Source organism: Melospiza georgiana, chromosome 13, assembly GCF_028018845.1.
Source record: "Melospiza georgiana isolate bMelGeo1 chromosome 13, bMelGeo1.pri, whole genome shotgun sequence".
Classification (NCBI taxonomy): domain Eukaryota; kingdom Metazoa; phylum Chordata; class Aves; order Passeriformes; family Passerellidae; genus Melospiza; species Melospiza georgiana.
In genome coordinates, this window is record NC_080442.1 from 13,972,738 (window position 1) to 13,994,125 (window position 21,388).

The 21,388-nt window shown below is 41.3% G+C and overlaps 1 protein-coding gene across 1 annotated transcript in view; it reads right to left on the reverse strand.

Moving 5' to 3' along the window:
* The window catches only part of AGBL1 (AGBL carboxypeptidase 1), a 246,550-nt gene that overhangs the window by 186,289 nt on the left and 38,873 nt on the right, over positions 1 to 21,388 (reverse strand). The window contains exons 8-16 of the mRNA XM_058033641.1: positions 20,527 to 20,600; positions 18,348 to 18,464; positions 16,758 to 17,359; positions 15,404 to 15,487; positions 14,289 to 14,375; positions 13,818 to 13,966; positions 10,112 to 10,199; positions 3,995 to 4,145; positions 880 to 1,033 (exon numbers count right to left, since the gene is read on the reverse strand). Of these exons, the coding sequence (XP_057889624.1) occupies positions 880 to 1,033; positions 3,995 to 4,145; positions 10,112 to 10,199; positions 13,818 to 13,966; positions 14,289 to 14,375; positions 15,404 to 15,487; positions 16,758 to 17,359; positions 18,348 to 18,464; positions 20,527 to 20,600 (1,506 nt within the window). The remainder of the gene's footprint in view (positions 1 to 879; positions 1,034 to 3,994; positions 4,146 to 10,111; positions 10,200 to 13,817; positions 13,967 to 14,288; positions 14,376 to 15,403; positions 15,488 to 16,757; positions 17,360 to 18,347; positions 18,465 to 20,526; positions 20,601 to 21,388) is intronic.

The following is a 21,388-nucleotide window of genomic DNA, read 5'->3' on the forward strand; positions in this document are numbered from 1 at the left end:
GAAAAGTATTCAGCTAACATCTAAAAAGATTTTAAGATAATTTAAATATCCACAAGCCTTAAAGGTCTCAACCTGTGTTATGTTTGAAGAGATAAAAAAAAAAATAAATCACTGTACACCTTGTTTCTGCTTTTAGAAAAAAAAAATCAACCTACATATAAATAGTTAATGATTCGGGCTCTAAAATCAAAGCTAACCTAATGCAATGCTAATCAAAATCTTAACACTTGCTGTTGAGTTACAGAAACATGCAAATCTTAATCTTGTTCATCACGGCCACTGAAGGTCTAAATCTTTGGCTCTCACAATGAGAAATAATCAGCTCTAGATATAAAATGGCAATTATAATATTTACTATTAAACAGAACATAATCAGTATGGTCTCAGAGAGAATGCAAAGAGATATATTGTGTCCAGATGGATGTACTGGGCACACTGCAGGAACTGGAATCTCACCAGAAGACTTCAATTGCTGGTCCAGCTTGGAATGAGTTATCTTGGTTTTACTTTTTCTTAATTTAAGACTTCAAAATACATAAAAATTTTAGTTGAAAACATAAAATGTTTTTAAAATCTTGTTGAATTAGCTATTTCACAGTTTTTTTGCTCTCGGAAATATTTTATTTTGAACTTTTCAAATGTTTTACATCATTGAAGAGAAATTAGAAGTACAAAATAGTATCAGTTCTTCTCCCTCTTCCATGCAAACCTGTAATTTTTTAAGAGCATCACAATTGGCTATTCCTCATATTTATATCCCTTTTTCCAAAATGAGAAAGACAAGAAAATCAGCATGCTCACAAAAGAGGTTGTTATTGTCACTGCTGACATGAGCACAATTCACCAGCATCTTTTTTAATGCTTCATTGGGCTACTTACAGAACTGCTCCAGGTCATCTCTGTTTTTAGACTCAGGCATGGCAGTGATTGTGAGCAGTGGGCATGGATTTCCTCCCAGAGTCTGGCAGAGTGTCTGCTGCCTCCAGTAAACCTTCCTAGGGTTCCTATTTTGTTCCAGGATATCAAGATGGGACTGAAAAAGAAGCAAGGAGGCAGATTTATAAAGGAGTTCACAGTCTATAAAACCTGATTTTATTCCAGTAGCTGTATATTATTTTTGATACTAATTTCATATCTTGCTAACTTCCCAGCTGCTCTCTTTTGCCAGTTAATATCAGCACCTTTTACATCCCACAAATATGCACAAGCCATTCACAATGCATCACTGAAGCTGCACAGAATATTTATTCTTATATCATTATCTACTTGAGGAAGTCCCTTTTTATTGAAGGGAGGTTGGACCAAATGACCTTTAAATGTCCCTTCCAGCCCAAACTATCCTGTGATTTTGCCTGAACAGTTCCTAGGTGCTTTTGTTAGCATAATGAAATTTCTGTGCATGCATGAAATCCAAAAGAGAAGCATTTACTCTTTATATTTTAATAAGGGTTTTGTAGAAATGTGAGAAAACTCACCACTTTTGAACATTTACAGAATTGATTGCCTAGCTGTCAAGCACATGCCAGTGAAACTCAGTGACAAATCCATATCAGAGGCAGCCAAAAAGTTTCTATCGAAACAACATTTTGTACAATCAGTAGTGGGAAATTTGAAGAGTGCCTTTCCAAGAAGTTATTTAAAAAAGGAAGATTTTTCTCCTCACCCCCTCCCCCCCCCAAAGTTTATGACAGCTCTAAGTAATTCTAAAGACCAACAGCTTCTTGAGAAATTTGAGGAAAAGAACTGGCAGCTGAGAAGAAAGAGTTTTTGGAACAAATTCCGATCGGCTCATTAGACACGGAGCCACTTGTCACCCACACAGCAGATGCAGTGTGGCTCTGTCTGTCTGTCTGTCTGCAGTGCAGCTGAGGAGGGTCAGCTCTGCCCCTGTGGGCTGGTGCTGAGTGCTGGGCAACACCAGTTGTTGTCCCCCAGTTGGTGGGAATAGGTGCAGTGAGCACACTTGTGCTACCAATAATTAAAACATTTAATTTCACTCAGTGACCCTCACAGGGTGAGAGATTGTCCCTAGGAGTCAGGGTTCAATTTTAATCTACGTTTATGGGACACCACGTTCCTGTTTTATCAAATCTTGGAGCTCACCGTGTTTCAGACTGCTTTCTCAGCATTCAAATAGAGCCATGTAAGCGCAGGACTGAAATTTATAGTTAGCTATGTTATAAAACAATTAAAATACTGCTCTATAAAGTAAATTCAATTATTAAATGCATTTTACAGTCTCACGTAGATACTGAGAACTCAATATCATCATTTACTTATGTTCCTGGTAACCAGTGAAACTTAATTGGGTATAGCTACCACAGAGATTTCGGCTAGATATCAAAACAATTAATACTGTGATGTAAAAATAGATAAATTACTGTTCATAAAAGAAATGTAATTACTAATGGACAAGAAGTAATGAACTGCAGAGTGCATCCAGTTCAAATAGCATTCTGTAATATTTCCTGCAAATATTCCTATAACCATTAAATATATATGATATTTAAAAACATTTTCAAATTACGAACTCTATATACAAGTTTATCTTCTCCCCCAAAGCACTATGTCTTTAATTGAGCCCTTGGGTTTATAACAGTTTTAATTTATTATTGATATGTAAAACCAACACATTTCACCAGTGGACAAATGCTTTAAAATGCAATCTACTGATGCACAAACCTGATTTAGTTTATTTACTGTGGAAATAAAAGTAAAATGAAGATGTGTATAGTGCATCACTTGACATTTTAAATTAGCCCAAGCAAAAAAGCCTTTCAGAATTATTAGAAGTAGTGATTTTGCTTTAGCTAGAGCTGGACATGACAATCTATCAGCCTTTTCCACCCATAATTCCCATTTACCAAACTTTATGGTCTTTATTGTGTCCGAGTTCATTTAAACTTTTCCTGGGGCAAAATTCCCTTTAACTTCAATGAGCATTTTATTTGAAGAGAAAGTGAAATACTTAAAGACCTGGTCCTGGAAGCCCAGGAATAACATCTTTTTCATCTCTAGTCTATTCATTCAGGAGCAGGTGAGATATTCAGTCATTCCCAGAGCACACAAACTCTCCAAGTCTCTCTTGCTTTGTGCCAGCAAAAGATAGAAATCAATAACAGTAAAATAATGATGAAGCACTGCATTTATGTGAAATGTGTGGTGGTGAATAAGCCCAACCAATTCTTCAGTATTGCATCTCTTTTTTACCCTGCAGACTGTAGATATTTGTGCCCTCAGGGCTAAAGGTCAGACCCCACCACTGGAGAATACACTCTTCCCCATGGAACTTTAGGAAAAACTGGTGAGGAACTTTAGGAGCAACTGGCGAGGAACTGATGAGAAGTAAGCTGACAGACATATTTTGGACTGAAGGCTGGACTGGCCTTCCCCCAGATATTGGAAGCAGTTTCTTTGAATGTGTATAATGGGATGCAAAACAGTTGACAAGAGGCTTTCTTGAGTGGGAATCAATCCAAGCCCCACTCTGCTGGTGACAGGCAGCACAGTGAGTCCTGGGGGAGGACACTGTCCCCTGGGAAGCACAGCCTCCAAAATCTGCTTATGGCAAACTGATGTCATTATAAAAAACACAGTGACCTCAAACTCCACCAGCCCACACCAGCACATATTGCCCAAAATGTGTTGACAATGGAAACTGAAGTGAGAAGGGAGGGAAACTGATTTACTGGAACTGTGTGGTTTCATTTGCAGTAGCATTATTCTCATCTTTAGCATCAAAGCAAAGCTACTCCCAGAACTATTCATTTCACTTCTTTCATCCTATCTCCCCAACATCAGTTATAGAGGAAGCACATTGCATGCATTTCCCAGAAAATTCCCTTACCATCCACCCATTTTCACAGAGGAGGCTGTGGAAAACAAACCTGTGCCCAGCAAAAAAACTTGGTACAACTCAAAAACTAAATTTATGCTGCGGAGTTGTATTCTTTTAGTTTCTGTACTGACAGCACTGGTGGGAGTGCCACATTACCATCATGGTGGAGTAGGTGTAGGGGTAGTGGTAGGCCAGGTAGCAGACATCATCTTTGTGAGGGAACTTGATGCTGAAGGTGAGGGTGTAGTAGAACCTTCTTCTCACACCTCCTCCTCCTGCAGCTGCACTCCTGCAGCGGTAATGGTTTCTGCAAGGAGAGAAAGAAGAGGAAAGTAAATGCTTTTCACCTCTAGATATGCATTTGAAGCAGCCATGGGAAAAATAAGCATTCAGAGAAGCATCCACACAACAGGACACAAAGCCCAGCAGGGAGTTGGGAGGCAGAACTGCACGTGGAAGTGCAGGGCACTGCCAGTCACGTGCTGCTGAGGGATGGGAGCATTCTCCTTGGCAAATAAAATCCATTAATGCTTCGTTTTGTTAAGATGCAAATAAAGAAGCAGTCAGCTAATAGTAGCTCATATAGCAGAGTCCAGACATATTTAAACTATGCATTTAGCTAAAATTGCTGTATTTCTTCAGATATCCACATTATCTTGCTCAGAGAGGCAGGTTCCTATTCACAGCCCTGAACAATGCCATAAGAAAATACTCTGCAAAAAGCCTGGAGATTTAGAAAATATGAATACCCTACCAAACCAACTATTCAGCTCGACCACAGGAAAAAAAATGATATTTCAGGAATAAAAATAAATAGGACATGCATAAATATGTTTCAAATGCCATCAAAGGCTGAGAAGAAAGAACAGAGTGGGTTTGGGTAGAGACTGGGCATGAAAGAGAAGCGACTTCATGCAGATTTTCCAGTTGTGACCAACCCAAAAATTCTTCTTTGCAATCTTCTTTTTTTGAAGATTTGACCCTCTCCCTCTCAGGCAACAATGAGGACTAGCTGCTCCCTAGAAAATGGGGAGCTGAGCTTGACATGGAAGCCAGAAGAGAAGAGAACTCTTGAGGCAGGGTCATCTCCCACAGCTCCTGATCAGTGCATGCTTGGGACCGCAGAGGAGCTCAACCACAAATTCAGATCATCAGACAGGGTTGTGGTGGTGAGGCAGGTCTGGGACCATCCATCAGGTCCCTTCGTGGGTCAGGACCCAGATGAGGATGTGCAGCAAAGCAGGGACACGGCAGTGACTGAGCTGGAGCCTCGCCACAGCAGAGCTCTGGGCGAGGCTGGTCAGCACAAACAGGGTCTGAGAGAGCACACAAATCCCTGACACTGCCTTCAGTAAAACTGCAAATCTCCTAACAAGCTCCTCAGTCTAGTGTCAGGGGCTGATCTCTTGCTGACTTACTCTGATGAAGAGATGACTTCAGGCTGAGCAGGAAAGTTTTCTTTCAGCAGAGATGAAGTGACAAATCATGCACTTTAGGGAGAAGCCTCAGAGCAAATTGCATCCATAAGTACATTTCAAACAATATTTTTCCCACATTGCACCAATTATGCTGTTGCCAAACCTTCTGATTCTGAAGGACTGTGAGGTTTCTTTGACAAATGTTATAATCAATGTTGCATTAAAATGCAAAATAGAAGAGGCAACCAAAAGATGCAATTTCAACTCCTGAATTTTACAATACTAGCTTATTTTGTTGCTGTTCATTTTTATTCAAAGGGGTGGAGAGAAAAGATAATTACTCTTGTCAAATTCTCCAAAATAATCAGCTCTTTTTCATAAGGGAGAGACAATACAATGCTGCTGGGTTTTCACTTGAATTCAATAGTTAGGAACATGTGGGGTGAGTGATACCAACTGGATCAATAGATAGTGCAGGAACACTGAGTCACAGTGGCAACCTGAAAAGGCTATGATTTTATTCTCAGTTGAACCCTTTACCCCAACATTTCTTTTGAAAATAAAGCACCTTAATATTGGACAAAGACTAAAAGAGAAAAAAAAAATCCAATAAACCCACAAACGTAGAAACATGAACTTAGCATTTATATATGTATTTCACTGGACCAAGGGTTAAAGTCTGGTGTCTTTTTGAAGTCAAAATAATGACATTTAATATAATTCCTGTTAATTTTGACAATGAAGGATAATTAAGAACCATTTCCTGCATGATGCAGAAGGAAAATGCTCACCTTCATAGCCTCTATTATACTCCAGGCCACTTGGAAGGTTAGATCACCTTATTCATAAAGTGTGGTCACAAAAGTGCTGAATTCTTCCAATTCCTCCCCTCCAAGTTGTAGTTAGAGGTGTGGGAGGAAGCAGGTCTTTGCAGGCAGATACTGCCTGAATATCTGACCTAGACATTATTCCCACCTGTCCCTAACAGTCCTGAGTAAAGGCTTCTCCCTCTGTAGTCTGTAATTCTGCAGACAAGTGTCCTCTCCTACCTCAAACAGCCACTTTAACCCAGGGGTTTTGCAGCAAGAGACACCTCTGGCCTTGATGCCACACTGATAGCTCGGTATTGTTCACTCCTGCCTGCTCAGACACGATGCCCAGGGCAGGGATGCTCTCACAGCACTGCTCGGCAGCACATTTCATCCTTGTCCCCAGTTTATCTGCTGTTCCACCCAACTACCCACCCAGAAAAGACATTTCCAGACTTTTGAATCACTTGTTGACACCTGTTTCAATCCATAGCAAGCTATCTGGCAGTAACAGCAAGTTTACAGGTGGCTTTGGCTTCAGTATTCTTCAGTCTTGCACTGAAAAGAAAAGCCCCTGTGTGTAAGCAGTGTAAATGATCATGTACTTTTGTTGTATATAATCTGGTCCCCTCATAATCCATCATACAAAGCAGTATAGCTCTGAATATTTTTGAAAGAGACCTAAAAAAATAACATTTTCCTCTGTGCCTCCCTCTCCTCCTACTGCTGTCAAGCCAAAATAACTCTATTGCTTCCTTTCTCCTCCACCAGATTGATGCCTTTTAGTTCCTCACCACTTTTTCATCACAACACCCTACAATATCAGCATGGAGCCTAAAGTAACAAGCAAGGAAAAGGAAAGGAATAAAGGGCTCTGGCAACATCTGGTCCCCACTAACTTATTTGTCTTCTCTTTCAAAAACATGTTGAAAGTCTCTCATGCTTTCTAGAAGCCAACACACTGGTTATTGGAGAGAAAAAAAGAGACCCAAGTGTAGTTTTCTCAATGAACATGTAAGCTGTATCTACTGTGCCTTTCAGTCACTTTATAGTAGTGAAATCGCTTTGTTTGCTGCTCTCCTTCAGAAGAAAATGCACAAGTATTGTATTTCCAGCACAGCAGTGATGAAGAGTTAATTAATAATAATTATAATGCTACTTATCTCTTACTCTGCAAGATAATTTTTTGAGCTTAAAAAAAATCTTTGCAAACACTATCTGATTAAAACATGCTTCGCCATTTATCTATTCCATTCTTTGGGTGGCAGATAAGTAACTCTAATTTTCCACCCTTTGTAAGGGGGGAAACAGACAGGTGAAGCAGCCTGGACAAAGATGCAGGCAGGAAAGGAGCTGGGCTGTAATTCAAAAGCACCAAGTGATTCAGGAACAATATCTCTTGGACATCTGATCTTTAGGCTTCCTGTCTGCAGCATTTAGTACTGTAGAATACTAAATGTATTTTAGTACTAAATGTATTTTAGTACTGTTGGATGATGGAATATGCCATTTTCAGCTTAGACTAAAATCACCAAAGAAAGTATCAATATATCAGACTTCTGGGCCACTTCAAAACAGAGTTCAAATGGAAAGTAAAATGTTTCTCCCTTCTAATCTGTTGATGTATTTCCTTGGTCCAAAATACTCCCCCACCTGGAGTTTGGTGTCCTCATTTTTGATATCTGGACTTCTTTACATCTCCGAGTGTGGTTATTAAGTGCAAGGCACTTTAGTAACACCCTGATCCATACCATAAAAAGCAGTATCCAACAATTTACTGGGCATGGCTGTTATTTTGGGGTCTGCCACTTTGGAAAGCAGAAAATGCACAACACAGTTTCCTTTCCAAAGGGCAAATCCATGATAAGGTATTTTTGCTGCCAATATTTCAGGCAGAATCCCAGCTGAAATAGAATATTCCCATTGTGCCATTGAGGTGTTCAGTCACACTGCAAAGGCCAGGTGCTCTCAGAGAGAGGCTGATGTCTCACCCTCTCACACACATCATTAGAGCAGAGAAGTGACCTGCTAATGTTGTGGTGTTTATTTCATCTAATGTGATTATAAAGATGCTGAAAAGAGAAGACCTAATTCTGACATTGTTGTGATCACTAAACAGCCAAGTTTTTAGTGCTGATGTGAGAACAAAACACTCCATGTACTCATAACCATCTGACCTGGCTACTGTCTGAAAAAGCTGGAGGTTAGATAATATGCTTAGAATGAGCCATGAAACCAAAGGCACAAGCACATTTTCACCAATTCAACACTCAGCTGCCATTATTCCTTAAATAATTTGCCAGAAAGGAATATTATTCAGTGCACAAAACCTGCCACGACAGCAAGAGAATTAGATGATCTTATTGTAACTGCAACTATTTATCATGGGTGTATCCTGTCACTTCACAGAGAGACAATAAAATAGAGCAGAACCGTCACTCAGCTATTTTCTGACAAGAGCTCTGCACTAATATTCCCCACAACAGAAAAACTCTTGTGAGACCTGTGAGGAAGGAACACAGTGACACAGCAGTGCCACAACATTCATCTTTATGAGTAAACTACCCCATCCACGGGGAAGATGAATGCCAAAGATCAGCCAACCTGCTTCACAGAGACATCTCACCAACGAGCTTTTCCTCCCCCTGTCCTTCAGCTCAGAGGTGCCTCTCTGTAAAGGCCTTGCTGTTAAAGGCGTGCCTGGGTTCCTCTGTATTTCTGAAAGTGTATCACTATTTTCCCATATTTATTTAAAACTCCTGGTAAAAATAATTGGATGAGATTCCCTTCAAAATATGCAGCCCCACCTTAGGATATCCTGAATGGAACTGAAGTGAGCTCTTTCCCCAGAATACTGCCAGTGTGATAGCACTGTAGCAATCCCAACTCCTCTTGTGAGACAAAGCCTGAGCAGCCCCAACTACACTAGTCTCACATTCCCTCCCTCCTATGACTTCTAATGACTGAGAATCTCTTTTATAATCACTGAAAGAAAAGATTAAAGTTTCAGTAGAGGTGAAAATGTATTTATGTGTGGACGCACGTTCTTGTGTGTACGAAAATATGTGAGAACCAGGAACACACAGTAAATGGGAGACAACAAGTACTTATCCTAGATGATTATGTTGACATATAATTCAATGTACAGCTAGAAAACACAGAATATTCCAAATCAATAAAACAATTCTCTCATATATTCTGAACAAGAATCTGATTACAGGCTTAATTGCACAATCATGGCTTAATCTTGGAAGTCAGCTGCTGTTTAATCACTGCACAATAGCTGCCTTGCTAATGATATGGGAAGCCACTGCAATGGTATCCAGCATGAAAAGTCTGCCCATACTCAGAGCAGCCAGAGATTACAGGCATGGAAAGGGAAACCACTGAACCACATATGTGAGCTCTTGAGGTAGAAAAGATTAAGGTCAGGTGCATGAAGGTCAGCAAAGAGTACTTGAAACAAAAGAAAATAGCTACTCAAATTGCTGTAGGCAGATGCTAGGCTGAGAGAGGATAATCTGTGATAATGTCCTCCCCTGAAAAAAAAAATTCCAAGAGAAATTGGGACAACTTCTGAGGCTCTGGCACACTGCAAAAGCAGCCTGAAACGGGCAACTTGAACAAATATCAGCTCTGAGCTAGTCAGGATTTCTTTACACTGTTGTATATTTGACCCATTCTTTGGCTCCTCCGCTCCTACATCTCTTACACAAGTCCGAGTGTGCAACAGAAAAACAATGATCCTATCCAGCTCTTCCCTTCCCAGCCTGGGGAAAAAACAACTATTCCACTTCTCCTTTCCTTCTGGACAAGGGAATTCTGCACATTCCCTGGCATCTAATAGCAAATCTCACTCGTGGCTGTTGTCTGAGGGTGAAAGCACACAACACATTGAGCCAGCCCCAATTTACAGTCACCTGAAACAGGAGGCACTGGTGGCTCATGGCATCAGTGCAGTTAACAGGAGCCAAACAGCAGGGAAAGGAAGGCACAAATGATGCACCAAAAGGAAGGCACAAATGACCCACCAAAGGTGCACTTACTTGTAGTAGCAGATCTCCTGGCCTGCCCGAGTCCAGCGGGGCCTGCCCTGGAGAGCTTCCCTCACAGAGTACATGACCAGCTGCATACCTACAGAAAAACAGGACAGGTTCAGGTGATGTGACATCCCTGGCTGGAAAACACAGGAGTGGGAAGGAAAAAGCTAAAGAAGCAGCATCATTATTTTGTCTGTGCTCTCTCTGCTGATAGTTTATGCACAGTAAATACATTCCCCCAAAGCCCTGTGTGTTGTTCGGAGACAGCCATGTCTGTACAAAAAGTCCCTCCAGAAGAAATGAGCTGAATGGAGTTTATTAAAAAATAAATTATTCTTCTGGCCTTTGCAAACCATTTTGTTTACAAACAGAGGAAGGGAAAGAAAATAATATGAATCAAGGCATCAACAAGATCAGTAATTTGGTTAGTCTAATATTTTATGCTTGGCTGCACTATTATTGAACTCTTAATCCTACCATAGCATCAGAGATCTGTGGTGCATCAGGAACCCTGCCCTCCAAAATCAGCAAGCAAAACTACAAGGTTTTAAACTTACTGTTAGTGCTAAATAACACCTAAGCATCATAAATGCTGATAACAATAGCACCCATCTTTATTTTGCATTATCCCAGATGATGACATCTTCCTGACCTCCCAAATATTACCATGCCCTGAGGGGCAAGGCTTTCTCTGATCTGAGTTGCACATCCATTACTCACAGCTCCATGAAGCCAGCCCACCTTCAGGGAGTTTTGGCATCAATTTCCTTGGCTGCACACACCTGCCTGCTCTTTAGGGCAGGGTGAGGATGCTGCCCTCGCCAGCAGAGCTCTCTGCACAGGGGTCCCTGGCCAGGGGCTGCAGGGAGGCTCCTGTCAGCAGCTCCAGAGGACCCAGCACAGCCACAGGTGAGCCCAGCAATGATGCTGGCACCACTTCTGCAACAGCACATTTAAAAAAGAGAAAAATGCCCCCCCCCAAGTATTTTTGCATGTTGATAAGTTGCCCCCTGAGCCTTCTCTTGGCTGTTCTTGTGCTGAGGGGAGGTGATGCTTGAAAATCATTAATACTGATGACACATTTCCATTAACAGCTATTCAGTTCCCTTCTTGCTTTGGGTTTCTCTGTTAAATTCTCCAGCACTGTTGGAGCCCAGAAGTATCATCAGCAATGCCTTTCCAGCTCCCCATGGGCTGTGCTGTGGGGCAGCACTAATTCACCACAGCCTGGAGCAGCCTCTATAATGATGTTTTCTGAACCAGTGCTGTGAGTTATGTACAAGAGGCAATTCTGTATTTGGTACCAGGACATGGTCACCACAAATTCTGAGAGACACAGCCCTGGCCAGGTGATCAGGGAAGGGATGTGGGGCTCAGTGTCTGCAGGGCTCTTGATATCCTGAATGCCAGCTCCTCTCCTGCCCTTCTGAGTCCAAAGGACTCATGTCGCAGACATATTTTCATTAAAAATCTTTCCTTAGGATTTTTTCTTCCTGAGAACTTGAGAGGCCTCAGGGACAAAATGATTATCTGCTGCTGTGGAATGCAACAGGTGCATCTGTGATTGGTCTTATGTGGATGTTTGGAATTAATGGCCAGTCACAGTCCAGCTGGCTCGCTCTCTGTCCGAGCCACAAACCTTTGTTGAATCATTCTTTTCTATTCTTAGCTTAGCTAGCCTTATAAGATGAAACCTTTTCTTCTATTCTTTTAGTGTAGTTTTAATGTAATATATATCTTTGAACAATAAATCAAGCCTTCTGAAATATGGAGTCAGATCTACATCTCTTCCCTCATCCTAAGACCCCTGTGAACACCATCACAGACTCACACACAAAACTGTCTCAGAGCAATGGCTGCTACTAATCTGCCATCTCATTCTAATGGGAAAAAAAAAAAATCAGTTTTTCCTTTTTATTTCCCCTGTGGAAATGTTCAGTTTTAGAAAACAAACTGAAATCAGGGTTCTGATGAAATCTCCCAGATTGGCAGAGTGAGTTAGTGAAAGAGGGGGAAGGAGAGAGGTGGAGGTTGTGCCTCCTGTCTCGCTCTGCTCCTGGCCACAACTATTTCATTAAAAAATCCTTTCTGCTGATTTGAAAGTCACACAGTGCCATCTAACCAAGAGCAAATGGGAAAAATCAAACCAGACAAGTAACCAGGAGCTGCAAAGAGTTGCCACCCAGGGCACTTTGGCACTACATCACAACTGCAGGCTTTTTGTCTCGGAGTGCGGGCATTAGCCCAGGAAGGTGCAGAGGGAATGTGACAAATAAACAGCATCTCTTACCACTGCTCTGTGCAAATGCTCTGCATGTGCTGGCTGGGGCAGTGAGCCTTGCTCAGCCAAGCCAGAAAAGCTGGAGTTTCGCTGCCTGCTCAGAGCAGCAGAAAGAACCCACAGAGGAATTGCTGATAGCCAACCCCACAAACAAGCCATCCAAAAGCAAGCCATGGCTTAGCCTCCCTCCTTAGTCCAGATGGTATTTTCACATTTCTCTTCCAAATATATTATTCATTGCATGCTTGAACATGTGAGTCATGTGCAGTTTCAGGTACACAAAATTAGATTATAAATGCTGACAACAGCCAAACGAGCAGATGACAACCTTCCACCAATAATAGCCAGAATCTCTGGCTACAGGAGTGAAGGGATAGGGGCTACATCAACAATTGCATTGTAGTTTAAAATAGGACATCAACATCCTTCATTTTCAGGCTCCTACCACACAGACCACACTGAATTGTCTGATAATTCAGGTAAGCAGTATAAGATGACCAAAAACATTCAATTGGGGTCTGTATGAATACTTGAACTTCAGCCCTTTGGGTTAAAGAGTGAATGCCTTTTAATTTATCATGGCACTCACCCAGCCAGTTTCACACACACAAGTGATCCCAGCTCCTCAGGCTGTTTGTTATAGGTACATTGATCCTCAGAGAGTTATCCTGGTGATGCTAGAGGCTGTAGCCACAGGGCTTCAGAGGAATGCAAAGTCTAATGTTGTGATCTTATTAAACATTCTGAGCCAGGTCTTGAGCTGGTGTAAATTAACAGAGCTCCATGGAAACAAACCAAGAAAGAAGAAAACCCCCAGCCCATGCCAGCTAAGAATTCAATCCACAGTCTCCTTGCACAAGAAATAATTTCTTTCTAAAATGGGCATTGAAAGATGGGATTTGCCCAGCCCGTTTCTGAACAATTCTGCCTTCCTCCTGAACCATGACAGGACAGCAAGGAACAGAATTTTTTATCATCATTAATATTAACAGAAATTTCAGTAGGTCCAAAGATGTCTTACTAGATAAAACCAAAGAACTGTGAATGTTTGTTTGAGGATTATCACATTTATTTAAATCTCAGAAGTACTTTTGAATCCTGTGCTGCTCATTCAGTTCCAACAGATTGCCTTTCCCCACCAGCTCTCCCAACCCTAGTGCCATTCTTCTTCAGTTCTGGTCTATAAACACAACAGTGATGTTTATTTTCCCCAGCAAATCCTCTCCCAGGTCTCAATATTCAGTTTCCTCCTCAGTCCTCCTGAGGATAGACAAAGTCTCCTTGACAAATCTAAAGTGACTTTTTCAGTGGACATCTGGGCAGATTGAATTTACAGTCTCCCTTATAGACACAGAGAGTCTGAAACCTTTATGGCACTAAAAAGATATTCTTGTGAAGAGAAGGCTGCCCCAATTCCCCAAAGGCTCATACCATAATTAAACTGGCTGTTGAGCTTCTCACAATTGATGATGTTGAAGCGATAGGGAACCGCCGGCTTCATGTCATGGACCTCGAAGTAGAACCACTGGTGGTGCTGGCTGCTGTTCACATCTGCATTCATCATGAGGTCATACTCAAACCTGTGAAGGAAAATAATAAAAGCAGTGGCCGTGAACACCCCCTGTCTGCCACTGAACATGCTGACAGCAGGCTATGCAGTCAAATTGATTGATACTTTGTGAGCATCACCATCAAACACCATTAAATACTCACAGTATAATAGTCAAAACATTTTGAGCTCTGTTTTCTTAATCATGTTCCTTCTGTGACATCCAAGTGTTAGAAGGCATAACAAGCTCCACATCATTCTAGCCTGCTTCCCTGGCTGACCCTTTGCAGAGCCACCTTCACCACAGGAGAAGGCCACCATCCCACGCTGGGACACTGTGCAGGGCTACTTACTCACGCACTTGGATCGCCTTCCGAAGGTTTCCCGACTCAAACTTGGAGAAAAACGTCAGGCAGCCGGGAGCAGCTGGGCTTGACAGACTGCTGGAAAGCAGAGCAAGGACACCTGTAGCTGATTGCTTCAAAGACAAGCCTGCCCCAGCACCTTCTATATGCTAAAATTTGCTTTAATATTTTTTTAATAATCAAGACCCTGCAAAGAGAGAGGAGGTGAGCAAATCCATGACCTTCCTACCCAATGCAGCTTTCCTCTACTCTTGCTTAGTAATTCTAAATCATATCTTCCCTTTTCCCAATACTCTCTTTTGTCACTGTTCCTGTTTGCTTTCTTTATTCCAGTTACTTTCCCACTGGACTATTCCTATTATTTAATTAATTTCAGAAGGCCACTTTATACAACTATTCTATATTTACTCCTCCATCTGTAGAGTTTCTTTCTCCAACTGCTTAGAAACCCTTAAATTAATCCTAAGCAACTTCATAACTTTCTTCTTCCTCAAACTCTCACCTCTTTTCTGCTCCAAAGAATGTTCTCCAAGTCACCTATCCTTCCTCTGAATGCAATTTCTTTAAACTTGGGACCCTCTCCACTGCCCAGTGCTACACCTTCTCACAGACCATAGCTGAGTGCTTTAAGCTTTCACAAGGCCAGATGTTTTGAGGGGTGCTTTTGAAGTGCTGTGTGTGTCACACTCATGAAACAGGGTACATCTACAGCCTGTGGCACTGGCTGTGCAGACACTCCATGGGAAATTCTGCCACAGGGGGTGGAGAAGATGGATTTGTCCCTACAGTTCCCAGCACTGATCTTCACCTCTGTTCCAAATCACTGCATGCAATACAGACAGATCCAGGGACAACCCACAGTCCCTTTGATGTATGGATTTTCTTGTTCTGTCAAAAAGTTCTGATGATTTCCTGCTCCAGTGGCTTCCACAACAAATCCTTTCCCTGGAGTCACCTAGAAACAATCTACCCCTCCTGGATATTTTCTCTGTTAGGCCTTTACCTCCTGCTACTTTGCCTTTATCAGAGCTGATCAAGTAAACTGAGCTCAGTGACAGCACTGACAGTGCCCCTGGTTGCAGCACTCAATTTAAGGGACCCACCTGGGATCATCTAAATCAAACACAGTTCTTCCTATCACATCCCCCGGCTGGATTAGGCGGCGAACATCATCAAGGACTTTGTCTCTGGGAAAAAGAAAGCAGCAAATCAGAAAATTGTAGTGACAGTGTGAGAAATATTGATATAGAGTATCAGTATAGAGAAAGAAGAAATATAGAGAATTTCTTGTAGGAAATTCTTTTTAAGGACTGGAAAGGGCTTCCATGTGGTAATTCCAGGTGAACATTTTTTTCCCATCGTGAGAACACTTCTGCTCCATCCCCATTACAAGTTGCCTTTTGGGTTAAATGACTGATTCTGGAGGATTATTTATTCACTACTGGATTGTGTCAAATTTGATTTATCCTCAGTTCTTCCCAGTCAATGCCAACCCCCAAGCAGCCAGTCTTACCCTGTGAGGAAATATCTACCATTACTTACAAACCTACTAGTCTGACTCAAAGTGAATATTGACTGCAAGTCAAGCTGATTTCTACTCATTATTAAACAGAGCTTCTCTGATCCCTGAAGATGATCAAATGTAGAATACCAGATTTTCTTCCTAACCTTTGAAGCAATCATGTTATGCCTTGAAGCATGATATGATTAGTCCCACTTCAGCCATACAGTTACACATGTTGTTGTAGCCATAAAAGCAGAGCATTTCGAGCAACAGTGCAAGAAGATGGTAGAGTGATTTTCGCTCTAAACAAGATTTCTAGCTCATATATTTACTGCAGAAAGAGTAATTCTCCTAGCAGTCAGAAATCAGTGGTTTTAACAAATTACATTAGTTGATCAACTCTAAAGTTTAGCAGAGAACCCACCATCTTTGCTGCCTGTTAATAATCCCCTACACCACTAAAAAGAAATATAAAGTCATTGCATATAGGCCTAGGTCAAGGCAAAAAACTGTAATTAAGAGCTTTATCTCTCAGCACATTTTCAAAACACAGCTCCCCACTCATCTGAGCACCTAAATAATGAAACATCCTTTCTGAAAGGACAGATAGGATTTTCCCTGGAAGAATCAGGGTGCAAGCAGTAAAGTGGCTGAATAAAGAGTAAGATTGAAGGTAAAAACATATCTCACAAGGACACAGAGGCTTCTCCATCTCTAAAATGGACTTGTTCTCATTTGTGTCCTAATAAGGTCATAGATTCACAACCCAGCTTAGATTCCCATCTAAGCTTCCCATTATTGATGAATTTATCTATCAGTTGAGGCACATAATTGGGTAGCAAAATAATTAGTTCAATAAATTCCTAAGGTGTTCAGAGCTGTTCAGAACCTACATAAGCCAGTTTTGAGCCCAGGAGCTCTCAAGCTTGGTCCCCAGTTTAAAGCACCATCACCTTTGGAGCCCATGCCTGCGCTCCAGCACGGGCTTGCTGTAAGGAGGTGGCTGGTGACCCCAGAAATCCGGGAATGCCAGCTCTCTGTAGCCTGGGATGGACTTCACACATTGGGCCCTGGCTGCATAGAAACAAGGGCTGTGGAATGGGATATCCATTCGGTGTTTCTCCAGAAGGTTTCTAACCAGATCGGAGCTCTCCAGCCTCCCTTCAGGACTAGGATCGATCGAGGCCTCACAGTGAGGGTAAAACACCTTTTTGTACCAAGCAGAATCTTTTAGGACAGAGCACAAAGCAAACACATGACTCCTGGCTGGATCTCCCTCCTCACAGAATTCTTTATCCCGGGCTTTTCCAGCAATGTCTCTGTTTTCATCATTCTTATCCCATATGCATTCCTCCTTCTTTCTCCAGCTCTGCAATGGGACTTTGAAATCCTGTTCTCCTGGATCTGGTCCCGTCTCTGTGACACTTTGGTTTCTCCATCTGCAGTTTGGATGCTTCACAGAAGTAGCACTTGGAATGAAATGAGAGGGAGCAGAGGGAAGACTCTCAGTCCTGTCCTCCAAGCTCTTCTTTTCCTCAGACTCAAATTCAAGCTCCTTTAAATTTAAAAAGCAGAAGAAATTGAAAGAAACTACAGACAGATTGTGCCTCCTTCCAGAGGAAACCTTTCAAGGGGAAAAAGAGGAAATATTTACACATCTCCCAAAACTGTACTCAACCAATAAAACAGTCAGAGCAAAATCAGTGCATGGACCACCTGCCAGCATTTCTCTATCCACAAAGCTGTTTCTACAGAAATCCTCAGAAACCAAAAGGATCTGATTGGAAATGATTTGCGCAGATGACTCAACCAAAAAAAATAATTCAAACAAAGAAGGGAAGATATTTTGCAAGGCATTTTTTTTAACTATAAATGTTACAGGAGGGTTAAGGTGGCCAATCTGTCATGCAAAATTCCACCCCCACCTTCATGCAGGAGTAAGATTTAATCCCATTTGGCTACTTATGGTCATAATCAGTATCACAATATTCGGTGTACAGGAGATACAGAGATTAACTCAGAGATCTTTTTCAGATTCATATTTGAAACAGGGTTTTCGAATCTTCTAAATTCCAAAACTTGTAATAAGTGCAATATTCCTTTTCTCCTTTTTTGTCCCAAGCATCACTGGAAAAAAAATTATTTGAACTGTTCATTTCATTCAGCGGCAGTGCAATCTCCTCTTCCTTCAAACCACTAGTTGACAGTATTTACTTTTCACATCTCATTCTGATTTTGATATTGCTGTTGAAATTGCCAGCAAGGATACAAATTATCTGACAGATTTCTCATGTGGCAATTGATTCAACAGTGCTTACTTAATCTACACCCAGACAAATGTGCATCAAACATCATTCCTTTTTCACTCATGATTCACACCAATGAACTCCTGCAAAAAGTCATAATCTTTGGCTTTCTAGTCCTGTAAGACTTACAGGTTCACTTTTGAAATAGCCTTGTCTAGCTCTTGTCAATGGCCCCTTTCAAGTATTTCTTAAATTATGGAATATTCACAAATAAAGGAAACTGCACTACAACCATACCTGAAAATTCGTGAAAAGTTCTGCACACAGAGCTTCATATTTTTCAAGCTCTTGTTCTGGCCTGTCAAGCACAGGCCTTGACCTCAATTTATTCACATCTGTCTCCAAGTCACAATCCTACAAAAGCAGAATTAGAAAAGCACGTGTATTACACCTGCCCCATGAGATGATCTCAGCCATCAGTGAATTGAGGATAAAAACAGTGTCTGGAACTTTCACAGTCAAAGGCTGCTGTGCATTAATGTGCAGCCTCACCCATATCAGAGGTGAGAACCAAAGCCAAACTGTGTCAAGCATTCAGCTATTACATTATAAAAACCCCAAAAACCTCCAAAATAAAACAAACAAACAAACAAAAACACCAGGAAAAGTTGGAGCAAGAGGAAAGGATGGAGACATGGCCTTGATGACTGGGCATTACATTACAGCATTATTCAAATAATTCAACAAGTCTGTGTCCCACCAAATGCCATCAAAGAAATTATTTGCTCCTGACAAATAGATTCATTTCCAAAGCTGTTATAAAAAGAAAAAAATGTAAAACTGCCTGAATGCACCAGTGCCCATGGCATTTCAAACCCTGAGCCACACTTGGGTCACAAAGCAGACTCTGAAGAGTTTTTGGGCAGAGATGAAAAGGCAGTGAGGACCTGCCAGAAACATGAGCTCAGTTGAAAAGGATTTGCCACTGAGAGCATACTGATGCATAAGAAGCTTCAAATTTTGGATGGAAAAGAATAGATGGTTGATGTGGTGATTTTTATTTTCACAGAGCTCTAAACAGCTCCTGATGGAAGGGTAGAGCCAAGTTTCAGTTTGGTTGGTGCTGCTAGCATGCATGGATATGTGTTATGTTGCTGTGAAAATGTTTACAAGTCACATCAATACCAGCAAACATTTTGCAAAAGATCTTAAACCAAAAAAAAAAAAAAAAAAAGGATAAGCTGAAAGTTCATTATCCATTCCCTGCTTGCTTTCCCTTTAGCAAGGTTTTTTACAGGAGATATATGACCAGCAAACCAGACAAACAGTATTTAAAACTCATATGCAGAATAAGCTCTTGGGCAAAAAAAAAAAAAAAAAAAGGCAACCCCAAAACTGCTTACATCTACTTGGTAAATCCTTATGAATAATGAAATAGTTCAGAAGCATAGAGGAGCTGTTACTGAATGAATAACTAATTAAAGAAGGAGATAAATCCATTATGAGCCTTATTCCTAATGAGCATCTTGACGAGCTCTAATAGTCAGATAAAAACATCCAGACAGGGGCAAGTTAGGACACTCAGATAATGTGTGGGGGGTTTAACTTCCTTTTTTTACTGGGTAACATCAGTTTAATATTTGAGGAGAAAAAGACAGGGCAAGTAATGAGAACTCCCTTTCACAGAAGTCTCAATCATTTCTAATTAGACCATATTTGCAACTTCATTTCTTTAATTTGCTTTCCCAAGCTACTTTATGTGGATAAGACTTATTAGCAGCATCCACTACTTCACATTTGCATATGAGCTAGTTTGTATTTTCACAACAGAAAAGTTTGCACCCTCATCATCAGCTGGTAGAAGGTTTTTTTTTTTTTTGCCAGTTAGGCCACTGAAGGGAGAGTGCTAAGGGAGAATTCAGAGAAGTATTGAATAATTCATTGTATTATTTGTCTGTGTGCAGCAGCAAATAAAGAAGGAATATAGGTTCAAATGCACCAGCTGTGGCTTAAAAGAACTAGCCTTTTCCTCAGGGTAGCTGCACAGCCCAAATATGCTCTGATATGGGAAAAAAGAGAGGGTTAGCCTTTCCTGGATGATAAATCAATTTCCCCTAAGTGCCATTTTCCTGGCATATGCCGGGCGGATCAAAGATCCACCATTTATCCCTGACTGTGGATGTGATTCTGGGCAGAGTCTGTGCAGGAGCAGAGGAGTCATCAAACCCCCTCCACCCTGGGTGACAAGCATGACAATGAATAGAATAAATGCAGGGCACTTTTTAGTGAAAGTCAGTGCATTCTCCTTTCCTTTTTTCAAGTATCCTCCCATTATCCATGTAGTGGGTTCACGTGGGACCACATGAACATCTACATTCTCTGCTTAGACAGTCTTTCAGGGTGTCAAAGGGTGACAACAATAAGTTTTATTTTCCAGTATGCAGATAATTATGGGAGCTATGGCTTGTACACCTACTTCCTCTTTACTCTCCACATCCTCATTATCCCAGTCTTTTTCATCCTCTTCCTCTCCTTCACTTTCACTGTCACCTGCAGAAGTAGGAAGGAGACAGAGACAAAGGTGTTCAACACAATATCCCTCTCATACCCCAAAGAGAAATACATGTAAATTCTTCTATGTGTGCCACACAGTCCACAACCCACCACAACCCTGATTAAAGCAAATCCCATTTGTTAATCTCATATAAATGAATTTGGCACTAATTCACCCAGGTTTTAAAGCTCTGTTCTCTTGGACTCAAGCGCTGCCTTTCAAAACCATGACAAATGTCCCCATGATATGGATCCAACTCATTTTACAAAGCAATACAGAGATTTTCTGCTTGGCTGCAATGATATTACAGGATGCTCTTAATCTGTATTATCTAGATTAGGGTGTTTTACTGCTATGATTGTTACAGTATTTCAGCATCTTCCACACAAAATTGAACGCAGCAAAAATTGCTTCTGTGTGTCATGGAGCCTTCTCTGCAGAGTGGCTGTGCTGCCTGTGCTTGAGCGCTGCTTTCCAGCAAGAGCTCCCATCTTTTACTCATGCAGCCTGACTGCTGCCCGCTTTTACTTTAGAAAGGGAAAAGGATAATAATTCTTGCCATTCTTTACTGAAAAAGCTGCAGGGCAGTTTTTACCCCCCAAGCAGCCAATGCACAGGCACAATTACATCTCTATCTGCTACTGAGGAGCAATGGCATTCCAGCCTCTGCTATACCCACTCTGCTCCTTTATTTTTTGGATAATAGAATAATTTTTTCCCTTTTCTTTGCTCCTTTACATCTTCTCTCATTTATTCTCCAAACAGACCCCTGCAGCTTCAAGAA